Here is a 19,700-nt window from a genome sequence, read left to right on the forward strand (position 1 = left end):
GGTTGTAAGCCCACGATATATTTGCAGCAAAATGTTTTAAATATGCACAATAAAATGTTTGTCTGACATCTTATTGTTCATTTCTTTATATTTCCCAGAAGTAGTTTACATTTCCACCTAATAATGTTTAAGTTTGATTTTTATTGATGTTATTTTATTTGCTTTACCACATAAACAATATTTATTTTTGTAAAAATCTGTTATATTAAAATGGTTATTATAGATACTTTACTAATGTAATTCAGTTTAAGGGAATAGGTGCAAAAATTCGGCTCTAATGCTTTTTAAATGCATTTTTTTAATCCTGAGAAAACTAATAAGTATTTTTGAAAAATTTAAACGCATAATGAAAGATTACATTATTACCGAGGGCTGAAAGTTCCTGAACACTTCTATTATGTTTATTTTAGTAAGTTACAGGGAAAAAAAGAGAACCTTTAGTGTGATTTTTAATTTCAAATATCTCATTCAAAATAAACTTTTTGTTTATTCTAAGGGACTTTTGGTTCTCAGTAATAATGTACCTAATCTTTCACTGTACATTTAAAATTTTCAAAGATATTTATTAGTTTTCTCAGGATTCGAAAAAAATGAATGTATTTAAAAAGCATTGGAGCCGAAATTTTGTGCCTCGGCCCTTAATGTATCATTTTTGCATAAAATCTTTATACCTAATTAATAATAATAAAATATGGGGTCAATCAGTCCCCATGGTGCCTTATATGTATGTAAAACTCTTTCATTAATAAAAGAAGAGTTATTGGAAATAGTAGGAGTGTCTACTAAATTGATAAAATTTTCGGTACTATTATAATTTAACATATGGTACCTACCTAATTGTATTTTATTTATGTGTTTATATTTATAGATATTAGTTGTTTCGTTGTCTGTTTACGTTTTATATTAGCTACAGTCGGAAAAATTAAAGAATACCCATGAACGAACATATAAAACACGCTGTATTTTCCTGTCAGCGTGTCACAAAGAAAATTGCTCAGCGCAAGTACATGTAATAATATTTATTACATGTACTTGCGCTGGCCAATTTTCAGCTTTATCCCAAATATTTTTAAACAGCTCATTTTTTTAATCATCATAAGTCATCAAATTGTCTTACACAAAATGCAATGTCACTTGACTTCGTCTGTAAAATGTCGTAGGTACTATAAAATATCAGTAAAATGAAAAATCTCAAAATGTCAAATAAAATATTAGTAAAAATATTAAGCAAAAAATTGAAATCGAGCCATTTGTACCTAAATACCTACCCCTTATAGCAGCAGTAACAGACTCCGCATCTCGTTTTCGAATCGGAAGCGGTCGGACGAGCGCTTCCAGGCGTATCAAAATTCGCGTGAAAGGAACATGACTAGCGAGTGAGGTTATTAAACCCTGACCAATTTTTGAACGGGACAAATGCATGACAAGCAGCGATTTACTTTGAAGTTAGTTCGGTGCTAGCCACCGAAGGAGCAACACGTACGAGCGGAGCGGAGCAGAGCAGCGACAACGCCAAAGAAGTGGGAGTGGCTTGACTGGGGACTTATTAGTTCTGCCCTGAATGTAAGCAGGGTAAACAGTTGAGCGCTTCTTACTCTCTGAGGCGAGAAGAGTACGAGGAGCCAAACGGTGGACGAAGTGTACGATTAGCAGGAATTTTCATTCCAACCACGAATGTAAGCGTGGTAGCGAAATCGTGCACTTCTAAGCCCTAGGCTAGAAGCAGAGGCAAAGGCCGTTCTACTGGATGTGGTGAACTTAGGGAATTTGATTTTATTGGATTCTCTGAGACGCCACAGCTAGAGTTCGGTCAGCAGAAGAAGAAATAGTGGGCTCGACGTGAGCCCACTACGGGATACCTACTGTGCCTCCGTAAGGGATGGGTGCAATTTAAAACATTGCACCTCGACACTGCATAGGTGTTGTTTATTTATCAACACTGTTGCAGCCCCGGCCCCTAGGTCAGTAGGTTGAGAACAGCAAGTGGAACCCGTACCTAGTTCTGTCTGGGTACGTGAACAACCGCGCGTGGTGCAGGGAGCCAACCCTGAAGTCGAGCTGGCGTCGGGCCAGTCGGCAGAAAAAAAGGCTTCGTCAAAACTAGGACAGTTCGCCCCCCAACCCCACAAGATTGATAGAGCTAGGTCTCAATCATTGCCCCGTTCTATGGCACATTCCATGCCAATATATGAGGGCTCACGCAAAGTGGGCCCAAACCCTTTTCAGGAAATCAGCTCTGACACTGAGGGATACTCATCCGTGGATGATGCGAAAAGCGAGAAAGATGGCTTCAAACTCCCCAGGAGCGAGAGGAAAAAGGAGAAATCCAAAAAGAAGAGAGAGGAGACTAAGAAGGGCGGCGAAGAACCCAAGAAAGACGGTAAAAAACCAGAAGTAGAGCCCATGGTAGAAGACGAGGCAGTGCAGGCAAACAGAGGCACTACCAAACGTGCCAAAGAGAGTGACAGCGAAGATAAAGAAGACAAGAAAGAGAAGATAAAAAAGAAGAATGGCAATGAAGACACTTCAACCTTGATAGAGATGCTGAAAAAGATGTTGGCAGATCAAGAAGAAAAAAACGAGCGACTCACAATCGAAAACGAGAGACTAAAATACCAAATGATGGAAATGTCAAAAAAGATGGACGCCATGATGGAGCTCATGAAGCAGTCAAAACAACCGACGCCAGCCCCCGAAACCACTAAGCCAAAGCTACAGCCACTCCCTGAAGCATTAAAGCCAAAACCATCCGCAGGTGAGAGACTGACGAACATTCGAGGTGCAAAACCAAAAACCAAAGAAGATTTCCCAAAATTGAAATCCCAAATTTCAAAAGAAGATGCGACGTCATGGGAAAACCTAGCAAAAAATGCCATGAGGGCTGCTTCCCCCCCAGCACAAGATACCTACAACCTGCCCCGAGGTCAAATCCCACCAATCCATCCAGCCACGAGCGCAGGTGGAGGTGCGCCTCCGCCAAGACGTCCCAGTGTCTCAGAGTCGGAACAGATGGTAACAAACCAAGAAGAAGAAGCTGCCGTGTTGCCTGAAAAACAGGCAACATACCAACGTAAGCCGCCTGTAATAAAATTACAGAGCGTAAGCGAGACAGGGGCAATCCTAAATATAGCCCAAAAGCAAAATGTGGTCACGGTAAACAGGATCTCCAAGAGTGGTAGGGAAACCCTCATCCAGGCGAAAAGCCCGGAAGATTACCGCAAAATGACCCACATAATAGAGGAATATGCGAAGTCCATGAAAGACAGAAGATTACAGTGGATAGCCTTCCCATTTGAGGAAGAAGTAAAACCCAAAGTGGTAATAAGAGGGCTACCCACAAATACCACAGAGGCAGACATAAAGAACGAAATGGCAGCTCAATACAACATTGACTGCCAAGCAGCCAAAAATATGTCCTCAAGAACCGGACCAAGAAGACAATTGCCGATGTTTGTTGTGACTCTGAGCCAGGGGGACGTCGAGGCGGCGAGGCGTATAACCAACCTGTGCCACATGAAGGTCGTGGTAGAGGACCTACGCAAGGCAACAGGACCCACGCAGTGCTTCAACTGCCAAGGATTCCACCATGCCCAGAACGCGTGCCATAAGGATCCCAGGTGCGTCAAATGCGGCGAAGACCATTCCACAAAGCAGTGCCAACGTGCCAGAAAAGACAAAGCGACATGCGCCAACTGCAAAGGCAGCCATCCAGCCAGCTACAGAGGATGCCCTAGGTGCCCAACATGGGGAAGACCACCACCAAAGAGGCCACAGCAACCAACACAGCAAAGACGACCACAAGCAACCGGCGTCTCCTACGCCCAAGCCACCCAGAGTACGCAGAACAACATAGCGATCCCCCACGACGAAGACTACCTAGTCAACTTGGTCACCAACATAGTGACTAAGGTAGTCAAAGAAGTGATACTGGGCACCAGGGAGGCACAGAAGTAATGCTGGCAGACAAGGGATACTTGCGGATAGGCTCCTGGAACCCGGGCAGCATAGCAACAAATCAAAACATCATGGATGAACTCGCCAACAGATACGAGATGGACATCGTAGCAATCCAGGAGACCAAACTGACAAATAACTTCAGTCTAAAGTTCCCTGGGTACGATGTATATAGGAACGACCTCACAAGAAGATCAGGAGGAACGGCCATCCTAGTCAAGAAGGGAATCAAACACACCAGATTCACGACCCCACCACTGGTAAACATGGAGGCAACAACAATAGAAGTGAAAATGAGGCAAGGCGCAGTCAGAATAACATCAGCCTATGTAAGACCGCAAGACCCACTAATGGACGACGACCTCGATGCGTTCCTAAACATCGCTGAGACATCCATAATAATAGGAGACCTAAATGCAAGATCCCCCAACTGGAACGATAGAGCTACGAACAGAAACGGACGACTACTAAATAGCTACATAGAAAATAACGAAGATACACTGGCAATGGGCCCAGAAGAACCAACACACTTCCCAGGAAATGGACTTCCCACCCATATCGACATCGTTGTGGCCAAAAACCTAGGACTACAAGCAGAACTAATCACGCTGAACGAAGGTACAACAGATCACAACCCCATTCTACTGGAAATAGGAACATGGGAAGAAACAAACCCGCCGAAAAGAATAAAAAAGAAAATAAAGTGGACAAATTATAAAAGATTAGTGAGTGAAGGAATAAATATAGTGCCAGTTATAAATGACCCGCAACAAATAGAAGAAAAAGTCCTAGAACTAGAAAACATCATCCAAGAAGCAATCAGAAACAGCACAACAGAGGAAGAAGTCGAGATCCACACGGGAAGGTTCAAAGACATACCACAAGAAATACAAGACCTGATAAGGGAAAAAAATAGAGCGAAGCAAATAGCCAGAAGAACAAGAAACCGAGTAGACAAAACCTGGGCAAATACACTAAACAGAGAGGTCAAAACGGCTCTGCAACACCACCGCAGCGAAAAATGGGACAACTACGTACAAGAGATGGAAGAACTAGACTCAAACATGAAAAATGTTTGGAAGCTCCAGAAAATGATGAGAAGCGACAGAAAACCCATCCCACCACTCCATGGAGAAAACGGCATGGTATATAAAATTGAGGAAAAAGCAGAGGTGATGAGGTCCACGCTCGAAAGAGAATGCAGGTTAAATTTCCACCAAGACGAAGACGCAGACTTCCTGGAAGAAGTCGAAGAACAAGAAGAAAGACCAGAAGACCCAGAAGACATCATTCCACCAACATCACCGGAAGAAATTAACGAACATATTAGAAACTGTTCACCGAGAAAAGCGCCTGGTCTAGACAAAATAACAAATAGAGCCCTAAAGTATTTGCCCAGGAGAGCCATAGTGTACTTTACAAATATAGTGAACGCGATATTAAGATATAAAATATTCCCAAACAGATGGAAAGAGGCCCATGTCATCATGATCCCAAAGCCTGGCAAGAACCACACATTCCCGCAGAACTACAGGCCAATCAGCTTACTTCCAGCGATCAGCAAGATAGTGGAAAGAATCATTCTCAGCAGACTGAAAGCGGAAACAACCAGATTAGATATAATCCCAGAAGCTCAATTTGGATTCAGGGCAGAGCATTCCAGCGAGCTACAAGTACTCAGACTAACTGAGTACATAGCAGCTGGATTCAACGACAAGCAGTACACTGGAGCAGCATTCCTGGACGTAAGCAAGGCTTTCGACAGAGTATGGCACAAGGGGCTATTATACAAAATGCGGGATTATGGGTACAGCGGAGCGATGACGAGGCTAATCTCGTCGTACTTAGGCGACCGGTGCTTCAGGGTTCGGATAGGACAAGTCCTGTCCGATCTCGGAAGCCCGGAAGCTGGAGTACCCCAGGGAGCGGTCCTGTCACCTCTGCTGTACACAATATACACCGCCGATGTACCTAGAACACCAGGAACCCTTATGAGCCTCTACGCCGACGATACAGCGATAGCGGCCAAACACAGAAATGTAGACATAGCAGTGACCAACCTGCAAACAGCGCTGGAAGACATCGAGGAATGGAGCATAAAATGGAAGATAGCCATCAACTCAGAAAAGACGCAAGCGGTACTATACAAGAAGGGAAGACAACAGCCAGAAGAACAGCTAACGGTACAGGACACCCCCATCGAGTGGAAAAATGAAGCAAAATACCTAGGAGTTATCATGGACAAAGGATTAACCTTCCAAAAACACGTAGAAGCCACAGTCCAGAAGGCCAACTTCGCGAGAGCAACATTAAGAGGACTCACAGGCAGAAAAAGTAAATTAAGACTAAAAACAAGGTTAAGACTAATAAACAGCATAATATTACCGGTATTAACATACGCATCTCTCGCATGGGGACAAGTATGTAAAACCCACAAAAAGAAGATACAAGCAGTCCATAACAACAGCCTAAGAGAAGCAGCCAGAGTCCCAAGATACGTAGCAGAACGATTCCTGTTTAGAGAACTGCAACAGGTGAGAGTCACCGAAGTGATGACAGACAAGGCAAGGGTCAAATTCGCGGATCTGGAGCACCACCCAAGCCACATACTGCGAGAGATGCTAGGGTATGACGCGTTCCACCGATGGAAACACAGACGTCCTAAACAACAAATAGTGAACTAAAGCGATAAAGTGAAAAATAAAGTAAAAGTGATAGTAGTCAGTTCGTAGCTCGAAACTCCAAGTGCCGAAGAAAACACGAAACCCAAGCGTAGGTTTAACATCACGATCAGGTAAGTAAACCAGTAGAAAATTAGAGGAAAAGGCGCAAGCCAAACAAAAAAACACAAAAAAAAATAACAAAAAAGGCGTAAGCCAACAAAAAAATCACACAAAAAACAAAAAAAAACCCAAAAAGATCTTGGGCTCCGAGCCATTGTACCGAGCCCAGTTGGGCCTGGTGCAATGGCTTGGGCCCCAAGCAACCAAGCAATTTTAGTTCCCGCGGATAAGTAAATAAGAGGATAAAGGCATAGAGCGCATCACGCTGGGCCTAGTTTTTGCATTCGATTAGGGCACCACAATGGAATCTTATTACCCAGGGTTCCATTGTGAAGAGCATTTGGCTACGATAGTTGTGCCCCCATCGCGCATCAGCGTGCTATGGGGGTGAAAGGGATGGCCTGGGGCATTGGAGCGAGGTGGGGTGATCCCTGTTTTACACTCGGGTCAAAACACCTCGCCCCAATGAATTGTTACACCCGAATGTACTTTTTCGATAGGGTGGACATCTCCCACAGGTCGGGTTTAATCAAATTGCTTGCTTGCTACAAGCAGCGATTTTGAGATGCGCTTCCGTCAGGACCGGACTGAATCGTTGAATTGTGTGCTTATTTGAGACCGTTCGTATGCGATCAAATTTTAATGTTTCAATGCCTATTAGTTACATAATAGATTACTTAGATTAGGGAAACATTGTTGATAATTAAATACTAATTAATAATATATGTATTTTCTTATATGGAAGTATAGGGAAGCGGTGCTTCCCCCGCTTCCATGGACCGCACGCCTCTGATTATACATCAGACTTAGCCAAATGTCGTCAATGTACGTCAGTAAAATTATCTTTGAAAGACTGCTGCCGCACGGGTGCGGCTGTTTGAAAACGCATTAGTCTCAGTATGGCCGACGTACAGGTACGATATTTATTATTTTTGGGGTTGTAAATAAAAAGCATTTGTAATTAATATGTTTTAATCTTGAATAAGTAAATAAGTAAGCAGCAAGAAGTAAAGTATAATAGCAAAGTTTTTAAATAGTTTTTCTAAAAATCCATCATTCTCGCCTGCCGTTATAGTACGGCAACCGTCCCCACCCGTTGGATTCCTGACACCGTCCTAGAGAGAGCCGCGCGATAAAACGGTCCATCCTGAATTTTGGACCTTGTTAGGGGGGATTTCCCCCTTTCCCCTTCCCGGTGATCCGCCACTGACCAGAAGACCTAATGGTCTATGTTATATTCCTGTAAATAGCTAATTAATTTATCTTTTAATTCCAGATTATGATGTGCCAATTAAAAAGAAAAACAAGATCTTGCAAATTTTTTAATAAAGTAGAAGCACATTCTCAAAATAAGAACGTACTGGATATAAATGTAATGGATATTGAAGATCTCATTAAACTTGGCAAATGTAATGGTTTTTGCCCATTTTATATGTCAAAGGAATTAAAAGATCAAGCTGATATAATATTTATGCCATATAACTACTTAATAGATCCTTCAATAAGAACACGGTTAGGTAAGGAATGATTTTTATGGTCAAGCTGTCTATATTATACTCTTCGAATATTTATAAACCTGGTATTTTAAGAGCGTATGCGCAAATATTTTGTCCGATTATAGCGCCATCCATCAACAATTCAAAAAAAATGACTTGAATAAAAGCTATTTACTTTACATAAGGAATCCAAATCTACAATAAAAAATGGAGGTTCCTATTTAAGATTTTAAAGTTACTCCGCCCCATCTCCAGGGGGTGGAGTTGGGCATCGTGTTTGGTTTCATTGAATAAATTAAAAAATATTAAACTCGTGTTTTTCGATCTGTTGTAAATTTCGTGAAATATTCTACCGGTCCGCTTCTTTTAACACGCCCTTATCTAAATGTTATATTCCTTTTATTTGCCTTTAATAGAGCAAAATTCAATATTCTTACTGAACATAAATTACAGGAAATTAAATAATTTACTTTTCAAGCTATTTGAATTAAATTAAAACCCCACTGAGTGATTCCCACTCATCATCTCTTAATTATACAAGGTGTCCCAAAAGTAGCGGAACGGTTGAATATTTCGCGAACTAAACATCGGATCGAAAAACTGAAAAATACGTGTTCAATCATTTTCAAAAATCTATCCAATGACACCAAACACCAACCCCCACTACACCCCTTGGAGGTGGGGTGGGGGTAACTTTAAAATCTTAAATGGAAACCCCCAGTTTTTCTTGCAGATTTGGATCCGTTTCGTAAAAGTAAGCAACTTTTATTCAACACATTTTTTCGAACTGTGGATAGATGACGCTATAATTGTGAAAAACTATTTATCCTGATACCATAGGTAAATTATAGAAACGGTCTAATATCTCGAGAAATATACTTCCAAATGAGAAACCAAAAAAAGGTTTTTAATACTTTTCGAAAACCTATCGAATAACACCAAACATGACACTTTTAAAATCTTAAATAGCAACCCCCACTTCTTATTGCATATTCGGATTCGTCATGAAAAATTAAGCAATATTTATTCGAAACATTTTTTAAAATTGTTGACAGATGGCGCTTTAATTGGAAAAATACGATTTATTGGCTCCATCTATCAGCAATTTAAAAAAATGTTTCGAATAAATGTTGCTTAATTTTTTATGACGAATTCGAATCTGCAATAAAAAGTGGGGGTTGTTATTTAAGATTTTAAAGTTACCCCCACCCCACCTCCAGGGGGTGGGTTGGAGGGTCATGTTTGGTGTTTATCGATAGGTTTTCGAAAAATATTAAAAACCTGTTTTTTGGTTTCTCCTTTGGAAGTGTATTTCTCGAGATATTAGACCGTTTCTATAATTTACCTATGGTATCAGGATAAATCGTTTTTCCCAATTATAGCGTCATCTATCCACAGTTCGAAAAAATGTCTTGAATAAACGTTACTTACTTTTACGTAACGAATCCAAATCTGCAAGAAAAACTGGGGGTTTCCATTTGTGGTTTTAAAGTTACCCCCACCCCACCTCCAGGGGGTGTAGTGGGGGTTGGTGTTTGGTGTCATTGGATAGATTTTTGAAAATTATTGAATACGTATTTTTCAGTTTTTCGATCCGATGTTTATTTCGCGAAATATTCGACTGTTACGCTACTTTTGGGACACCCTATATATCGGACGTCACATAAGGTTTTGACTTTATCTCATTTACATAATTTGAATTAAGAAAAACTACATTTAGTTATGCGTTTAATTTTAAAATAGTTTTCTTCACTTCCTGAAAAAACTCATATTTGGACTTGTCTGCTTTTGTCCACTGACATGTATGACATGACACTGACTATGTAGAGTAGATGGACAATAATAAGCAAGTTTAGTTGCCGCAAGTACTTTCAGCCAGTAAGCTTGCCAAGTGTAAATGAAGCTGGAATTGAAGCTACCAGCGTTGCAATTTTAATTGGCAATGTCTAATTTTAAAATGAATGCATTGTACGGGAGATCATTCTTTTTAGAATGCTCTTTAATAACAATGCAAACAGAGGGAAACTCCGTACAATATAGATACTGTTGCACGTCATTATCTATGTCAGAGATCTAAGTTGACATTTTTGCCCATTTACAAAAAAATTAATGAATTCATTTTAAATTAAATATATTACATAATTATTGCAAAGTCGATTATACAACAAAACAAATTAATATTCAATGTAAATAAATAAAAACATTAGAAATAGAAAACAAGAACTATGACTGCAGTGACAGTTTTGATGACTTTAATCACTGGATTTTTCAATGCAGTCATAATTCTAATGCCACCTCTTATCTTATTACGGAACTAACTAAACTAAAAATCCCTTTTCCTCAAAATTATCTTTCGATTATGCTGGAGTGCATCCATAATTCCGAAGTAAGAGCTATTTTTTATAACTTTTTAGGTCGTACGAGGAGACGCTTATAATTTCTGTATCAACCAATCCAAATTGTATTCAGTTAGGTATTAAATATATATGTATAGATTTGTAAAAACTGTATTTGTACCAAATAATTGTATTCAGTTACTGTATTGATATGTATAGATTTGTAAAAATTGTATTTGTACCAAATTGTGTTCAGTTATATGTATAGACTTTCAAATGTTAAAAATTTTCGTGGCAAAACGGGTTCTTCCCAATGCCAATAAACACAAAAAAAAAAGAATGTGTGTGTACTTTGTACGCACGTAAGAAGTTATACTTCTATTATATGATTATATGATTATATGATTATAAACGAAATTAATATACTTTTTATTTATATTTTATTTAAATATTAAATTAATTTATACTTAATACTTCTCAAACATTTTTATTAAAACAGTGCCAAAAATTAAAATAATAAAAAAATAAAACACACACAAACACATTAAAAATGCCACAAATGATTTCTGAACATTAATTGTCGGAAAAATTTTTAACTAAATACGTATTTTCTGAAAATAAAATTATATAATAAATATACTTACAATCATAAAATGTATAAAAAAAAAATAAAAAAATAAAAGTTTCTATTGGGATTCGAACCAACTTACCACGCGGCTGGTATTTGCGTTGTATTGGGATTCACCCGCATTAAAACTGCACCACAGAGGCAGCTTGTCATTATGTGCGAAGATCGTCTAACTAAACAGATTAACCTTTTGACATTTTTAACTTATGTAAATCAAATTATTTTGATTTTGAATTGAAATGATTTAGAATTGAAAAAATACAACAAAACATAGGGTAAGAAGACAATATATTAGGTGAATATTGATAGAAATTTTGATGGTAATCAAATTATGTAAAAAAAAGTATTACATACTACTTATGTATTTTGGTAGGTTCAAGGTAGGTATCGGAGCCCGTATAACGACTAATAAATTTCGCAATCACTTGCGTCGTGCAAAGTGGCTATGTTCAAATATCATAACAAAATTTGATCAACTATTTATAAAACACTTACCAGTGAAAGATTCTTTAGCTTTGAATAAGCGAGATCTGCGGCACTCATACTAGGCACAGTTTGATGAGCTTTCACATTGGCATGCAACAATCATCTCTTCTATGTAAATAAGTCCAAAAATATAATATGAAAACTATTTAAAAAGGCAGTATAACCATTAACTAACTTTTTGTTTGTTGTTTCTCTTCCTACAAATTTTAAAACGCAACAAGCATACATTATAATCAAACACAGTCCCACAGCTGTGCCACAGCTGCCATATTGGATAATTTTTGTCATGTCATTTGAACATCCAATCAGAACAAAGTTATAATGCGCATGCGCCCGGTCGCTAGGTTTTCCCATATAAAATTTCACCGTCATTACGCCCGTAAAGAAGTATAACTTCAAAAAGAAAACAAGAATTAAGTTATAATCTTCCGTTAAAGTAAATAATAAAAAACAATTAATTTAATAAAAAAAAATTAAGGGCACTCGTGGAGTGCCGACAGAAGTGAAAACTTCTTATAGTATATAAATTGCGGGCTCAATGCTTTTACCCAATCCTAAAAGAAGTGCTATACCTATATCATATACGATATACGCGATGCGTATGCCCTATGCTATTTATGTATAGGTACATACACATAATTTATATATGTACAAAATTTATTTCAGCGAAGTGATGACGGTCGTAAATTCAATACTTTTTCCCCATCCAAGAAGTGCACAACGTCCCTAAAGAAATTTTCAATTCAAAAATTTATTTCGTCGAAGCGATAACGGTCGCTAATTTACTACTATTTCCCCATCCAAAAAGTGCACAACGTCCCTCAAGAAGTTTTCACTTCAAATATTTATTTCGTCGAAGCGATCATGGTCGCTAATTTAATACTTTTTTACATCGAAAAAGTGCACAACGTCCCTAAATAAGTTTCACGTCAAATATTTATTTCATCGAAGCGATTACGGCCCCAATTCAATACTTTTCCTCCATACAAAAAGTGCACAACGTCCCTATAAAAGTTTTCACTTAAAAAATTTATTTCGTCGAAGCGATGACGGTCGCTAATTTAATAATTTTTTCTGAAGAAGTTTTTACTTCAAAAATTTATTTCGTCGAAGCGATGAAGGTTCGCTAATATAATATGTTCCCCATGTAAAAAGTGAACAACGTCCCTCAAGAAGTTTCCACTTCAAAAATTGATTTCATCGAAGCGATGACGGTCGCTAATTTAATACTTTTTTACATCGAAAAAGTGCACATCGTCCATAAATAAGTTTCACTTCAAATATTTATTTCGTCGAAGCGATGACGGTCCCTAATTCAATACTTTTCCCCCATCCAAAAAGTGCACAACGTCCCTAAAGAAGTTTTCACTTCAAAAATTTATTTCGTCGAAGCGATAAAGGTCACTAATTTATCGATTGAGCGATTAAGCCATTGAGGTCACAACGCCCTCAAGAAGTTTCCACTTCAAAAATTGATTTAATCGAAGCGATGACGGTCGCTAATTTAATGCTTTTTTCCATCGAAAAAGTGCACAACGTCCCTAAAGAAGTTTCACTTCAAATATTTATTTCATCGAAGCGATGAGGGTCGCTAATTCAATACTTCTTCCCCATCTAAAAAGTGCACAACGTCACCAAAAGAAGTTTTCACTTTAAAAATTTATTTTGCCGAAGCGATGACGTTCGCTAATTCAATATTTTTTCCCTATCTAAAAAGTGCACAACGTCCCTAAAGAAATTTTCACTTCAAAAATTTATTTCGTCGAAACGATGACGGTCGCTAATTTAATACTTTTTCCCCATCCAAAAAGTGCACAACGACCCTCAAGAAGTTTTCACTTCAAAAATTTATTTCTTCGAAGCGATGACGGTTACCAATTTAATACTTTTTCCCATCCAAAAAGTGCACAACGTCTCTAAAGACAAGCTTTCACAAAGAAGTTTTCACTTCAATACATATACGTACAAAATTTATTTCGCCGAAGAGATGACGGTCGCGATGACGGTCGCGAAATAAATCCATTTTCCCTATCGAAAAATAGGTTTTACATTTATTTTAAATTTAATATGTATAGATACACATAATATAGATACGTACAAAATGTATTTCATCGAAGAGATGACGGTCGCTATGACGGTCGCGAAATAAATCTTTTTTCCCCATCCTAAAGTAGGTTTTACATTTATTCTGAATTTAAATATTTCTATACAATTTATATATACATACAAATAATATATAGCATAAGCGATGACGGTCGCGATGACGGTCGCAATGACGGTCGCAATGACGGTCGTGAATTCAATGCTTTTTCCCCTATCCAAAAATCGCACAACGTCACTAAAGAAGTTTTCACTTCAACAAATACTTATAGTAAAGAATTAAAACAAATCTGAAGTATCAATACCACATCTGTTAAATAAATGTTACCAATATATGCCAACATGTCACCTTTGTTCGATCACAGTTAGAGTGTAATCCGAACAAGTGTTTTATAAAAACGCTTTATATGCCACTTATACAAACTAAATGAAATAAGTTAGGATATGTTTCTTTAAATTTACATTAATAGAAATCTTCCAATATTATTTCTACGCATATACAGGGTGTCTGCGTAACTTGGAACCATATGGTAAACTTTGTTAATATCAATTTTACGAAAAAAAGTCATTCTTTATAAAGTGCTCTGCATAGTCTAAAACCTAAGATGCAATCATCAGATATCAAATTTTGTCAACAGTATACGAGGTATGTCAAAAAATATGAATTTCGCTCAAGAGCAAACTACCTTTATATTTCAAAATATCTAAAAATTTTATTATGAAAAGTTATTTGTAATTAAAAACCATATTCAAATATGCAATAACAGCCTTCTACTTGAAAAAAAATTCTGAAATTTTCCTAAATTACCGATTCCGAACATCATTTTTTATTTATTAGACATGTAATAACTCTTTTATTAATAATTTTAGGAAAAAAAGTTATTCTTCATAAAAATCTGTGCATGGTCTAAACCTCAAGATGCAACCATCAGTTATCCAAGTTTGTTAATTTTATACGAGGTGTGTCAAATATGAATTTAGAAAGAATTTCTAAATTCTGAGGTGTGTCAAATAATATGAATTTATAAAGAATTTCTAAATTCCTATTATTTGACACACCTCGTATAAAATTAACATAATTGATGGTTGCATTTTGAGGTTTAGACCATGCACAGATTTTTTTTTATATTTTTTGACATACATCGTATACTGTTGACAAAATTTGATATCTAATGATTGCATATTAGGTTTTAGACTATGCAGAGCACTTTATAAAGAATGACTTTTTTTCGTAAAATTGATATTAAAAAAGTTTCCCATATGGTTCCAAGTTACGCAGACACCCTGTATAATAAAATACGTCTAGTGGCTGTAATTATTACAGTGTACTCAGTTCAGGGCCCCCGCTACCATATGTGCAAAGTGTGCAATGCACACGGGCGTCATCCTTTAGGGGCGCCAAAACCCGGGGTCAAAAATGGCAAAAAAGCAAAGAAACAAAAAACAAAAATTAATTTTAAAATAAAAGTTGAGAAATTAAATAGGATTTAGTTTAAACACACACGAAATTTTATTAGTATATCATCCAGCTACTGCCGATTCCTATTTGCTAGAACATGTCAGAAGTCAGGCATTTTAATTTATTTTATTATGGCGTTGATTCTGTTTGTTTCATTTTTATATTTTAGCCTACTAATAATAGTCCATTTACTCACGGTTTTTGTTATAAATTTTAAAGAACCGCTTATATTGACATACAATTTGTCATACACATAGCAAACAAGAAAAGAAGTGATACCTACTTTGCCGATGTGTGCTTTTATTCTGGGGGTAAAACGGGTATTCTCAGGGGAATACGCCCGAAACATTCGTTCAAAAGTCCAGAATTGGATAAACTGACTAATTCTAAGCAACTTTTGTTGTATAGAGATTTTCATTAAGTCAATTCTTTTCGAGTTATTTGCGAGTATGTTCATTTTTCAACAAAAAACCCTGTTTTTAGAGGGGTTTTCGCAATTAAAAACTAATTATTTTATCGAAAAAATACTCTTACCAAAAATATAGATTACAAGAAAGTGAAAAAAATAATTTATATAATAATATAAAGTCTGCAAAACCCGGTAGAAAGCAGAGCTACTGTAGCTAATGAAAAGTAGGTTCTTATTCGTCAAATTCCAAATTGAATATTTCAACGTGAAATAACCAAAAATTAAGCACTTTTCGGGGAAAACTCATTACAACATCTTTAAAATGTTTAAGAAAAGCTTTATTTATATGATCTGTAAGTTTCATCGGTTTAAGTCAAGCGTCCACAGACCCGCATCGCGTACGCATCGTACGCAACGGATTTTAGTTTGCCTTAGAATGATTGCCAATAATGCGATCCGTACGATGCGGATCAGTGGACGCGGTTACATAAGTTTCTGTACAAGACAAACTAAAATCCGTTGCGTACGATGCGTCCGATGCGGGTCTGTGGACGCTTGCCTTTAAAGTGCTCATTTTTGAAAAAAATTTGTAAAGTAATTTTTTTTCAATCTTGAAAAAATTTCTTTCCAAATAACTTTAAAATTAATTAGTGATACCAAAAATCTCAAGCAGTAAAAAAATGTAGATTTTGCTTTTCTGAATATTTTGGACGTTTTGTTTTCCTGTAAGACAAAAATTGGAAGATATGGCTATTCAAATTTTGCATACACTCATGATTAGTGAGTCGTTCAGCCCTTTCGCCCTTTTAACTACAGCCTTTTCAAAAATAAGCACTTTGAACCGATGAAACTTCAGATCAAATAAACAACAAGTAACTTGTGGTGAAGCGGTAACGATTAATTTCATTTGGGATGCTAATTAGGGGGTGGTGTTCATGATTTTTTTACCAAAAAAAGGGACCAACATTATTTTTAACTTACTTATTTTTGATATTAAAAAAATATATCTTCTTTAAACACTTTAAAAAAGTTGTAATGCGTTTTCCCTGATAAGTGCATTTTTTGGTTATTTTACGTTGAAATATTTTATTTGTAATTTGACGAATAAGGACCTCCATTTCACCAGCTACAACTCTGCTTCTACTGGGTCTGCAGACTTCATACATAGGTACTTACACCATTTTTTTGTTTTATTTTTTTATAAGCTATATTTTTTTGATAAAATACTTACTTTTTGAGTTATTTGCGAAAATCCGTCTAAAAACTTTGTTTTTGTTGAAAAATGAACATAAATTGACTCGCAAATAACTTGAAAACTATTGAAAAGTATTGACAGAGAAAAATCTTTATAGAAGAAAAATTATTTAAAATTAGTCATTTTATCCAATTTCGGACTTTTTTGAACGTATGTTTTTTCACCCCCGAGAAGGGGTGAAACTCACATTCTAAAGTTCAGTTTTCTGGTATATTTCAAGCACCTACCTACCTTCAAAAAATAAATAAAACCATGATCCAAAATGCCTTAAGGGGCGCCAAAATCCATTTTTGCACACAGGCGCCAGTACCTCTTACGAGGGCCCTGACTCAGTTAAACGATTCTAGAAAGAAACACACCTACTACATACTTAAATATTTCGTGTTGTTATTATATGACGTCATGTGCTATGATGCGGATGACATGCAACAGTATGTATCTATATTGTACGAACTGTATGAACATTTGATACATTGCAAGATGTATCTGGTCTATCTTTATTTCTTGTACTTGCACCACTATGATCTTATGTCGATTATATTATAATTTTTCTTTACACAGGAATTAATTTATCAAATACAGTTGTGATACTTGATGAAGCTCATAATGTCGAAAGACTTTGTGAAGAATCAGCTTCTCTTCAAATAAAGTCGTCAGATGTTGCGTTAGCGATTGACGAAGTGACAGCTATTATGAAAATGTTATCATCAGACCAAACAGTGGAATTTGAAGATACGCCTAAAGACTTTGACGCTAATGATCTATGTAACCTTAAAGAAGTATTCTTAAATCTTGAACAAGCTATAGATAAAATTGATTTATCGAGTGGACAAAATTCTGAGGTGACGCTTGATGGTACATTTATATTTGAGTTATTAGCAGAGGCTGGAGTAAGTATATTTTAAATTGTTTTATGTTTGCTTGTTTTATTAATAATAGTGTATTAATAAAATATTTAACGTCCGACTGGTATATTATTTGACAAATAACGACATGATTTCGAAGTCAGTTAAGTATGATATAATGCCCTAGAGCGTTAATTTGAAAAATAACGCCCTAGTGCATTAAATTTAAATAACTAGTTAAATACTGCCAAGTTGACAAATAACAACCTAGGTAAAACTATGGTTACCACAATTACGTTACGACTATTGCTGGTAAATTATTGCTGGAATGCTTTAGTCGGACATTAAACGTTGAAGGCACCACGGGTATTATATATAATAACGCTTTCGGTCAACGTATATCCCTCGGGCCAAAGGCCCTCGGTATATACACCATTGACCTCAAGCGTTATTATCCTTATAATACCCTTAGTACCTTAATAACTATAATACGGAACTTGCATAAAATTTTAAATTCGAAAAAAATGTTAGAAATCACAACAGAACATAATTTGAAACATGTATCAAATATAAAAAAGTTGTGTTTGTTTTCCGTTTGGCCCCTAAAGACGATTCTCAATTCAAATTATAGCAGCTAGCCCAAAACGTGTCGTGACGTCATATGGTTATATGTTTACATTCTGCACTAACAAAGTAAACAAAAATGTATATATGTAATTTTAAATTAAACATTACAAACGTCAGTAGAAAATACAGTTATGTGATGTCACAAGTGTTTTTGATCGTTTGAACTATTGTAACTACATAGAAGATTAAGAAAATATAAATACTATCTCTTCAAAAACTGTATCAAACTCCAATCTCAACAAACTGGTATATATTATTACAATGACATACGATAAATGTCATTAAAATATAAATATTTTTCCCTTATTCCGCGACGATGAGCTGGCCAAATATCCAAGTAGGTGGAGACCAATAAACTAAAGAAGGAGGATATAAATATAAATATAACCATGTGACGTCACGGGCCGTTTGAACTATTTTTATAAACACAGAAGATTTTAACTTTGCACGAGTTTTTGAAGCGTGAAATTTTGAAAATCTCATTTTTAAACAAAACTGAACATTCTTATGCAATAAAAAAATGTGCAAGTTCCCTATCGTTTTATATATCCATAATCATAATAGATGGCTGGCTTTTGTCGAAAAAGGTCGGTTTCGTACCCACAAAAGTTGAAACTTATTTAAATTGATAGGTTATGATGCCGATATGCTACGTTTAAAACCAAAAATTCAAAAATTTTTACCGAAAATTTTCCATGGCAACATTTTTACACCAATATTTCAACGGAATATAAAAATTGGCTTTTTTCGCTTCAAAACAACTTCTTTCAAGGGTATAGGCGCGAAATTTTAATAATTTACAGGGGTGAAAAAGGATAGACAATTGAGTGTGATTTTTAATTTCAAATATCTCATCAAAACGAAACTTCTTGTTTATTCTAAGGGACTTTCGGTCCTCGGTAATTATGTAATTTTTCATTCTGCGTTAAATTGTCCAAAAATATTCATTAGTTTTTTCAGGATTCAACAAAAATGAACACCGTGGTGATATTTTCCAAATCGAACATTCGCTATCTTTGTCATACAACGCACTCAGTCGAATATAATGTGCTAACAAGACAGTGACAATTTTAAATATTTGACACGGCTTCAGGAATATTTTGAGTTGTTTATTAAATAACATTGATAGCGTATTTGATAAATAGCCCAGTCGGGATACCATTTAACCTTGCATTAGGAGCTGCCCCAAATTTTATTTTTCCAATCTTTAGGGGGGTCAATAGTAGTATAAATTTAAAATCTCGACTGAATTTGACCGTTGCGTTAGCCGCCATCAAAAATTGTATAAAATATAATTCTCTTTATTTTTGTTTATGTACAAT

The 19,700-nt window shown here is 36.4% G+C and overlaps 1 protein-coding gene across 3 annotated transcripts in view; it reads left to right on the forward strand.

Annotated features, from left to right (window-relative positions):
- LOC126886468 (regulator of telomere elongation helicase 1 homolog) overlaps positions 1-19,700 on the forward strand; it is a 115,651-nt gene that overhangs the window by 23,709 nt on the left and 72,242 nt on the right. For all 3 annotated transcript variants that reach the window (XM_050653419.1, XM_050653421.1, XM_050653420.1), the window contains exons 2-3: positions 8,014-8,254; positions 17,468-17,796. In XM_050653419.1, the coding sequence (XP_050509376.1) occupies positions 8,014-8,254; positions 17,468-17,796 (570 nt within the window). The remainder of the gene's footprint in view (positions 1-8,013; positions 8,255-17,467; positions 17,797-19,700) is intronic.

The sequence above is a fragment of the Diabrotica virgifera genome, chromosome 6, assembly GCF_917563875.1.
Source record: "Diabrotica virgifera virgifera chromosome 6, PGI_DIABVI_V3a".
NCBI classification, from domain to species: domain Eukaryota; kingdom Metazoa; phylum Arthropoda; class Insecta; order Coleoptera; family Chrysomelidae; genus Diabrotica; species Diabrotica virgifera.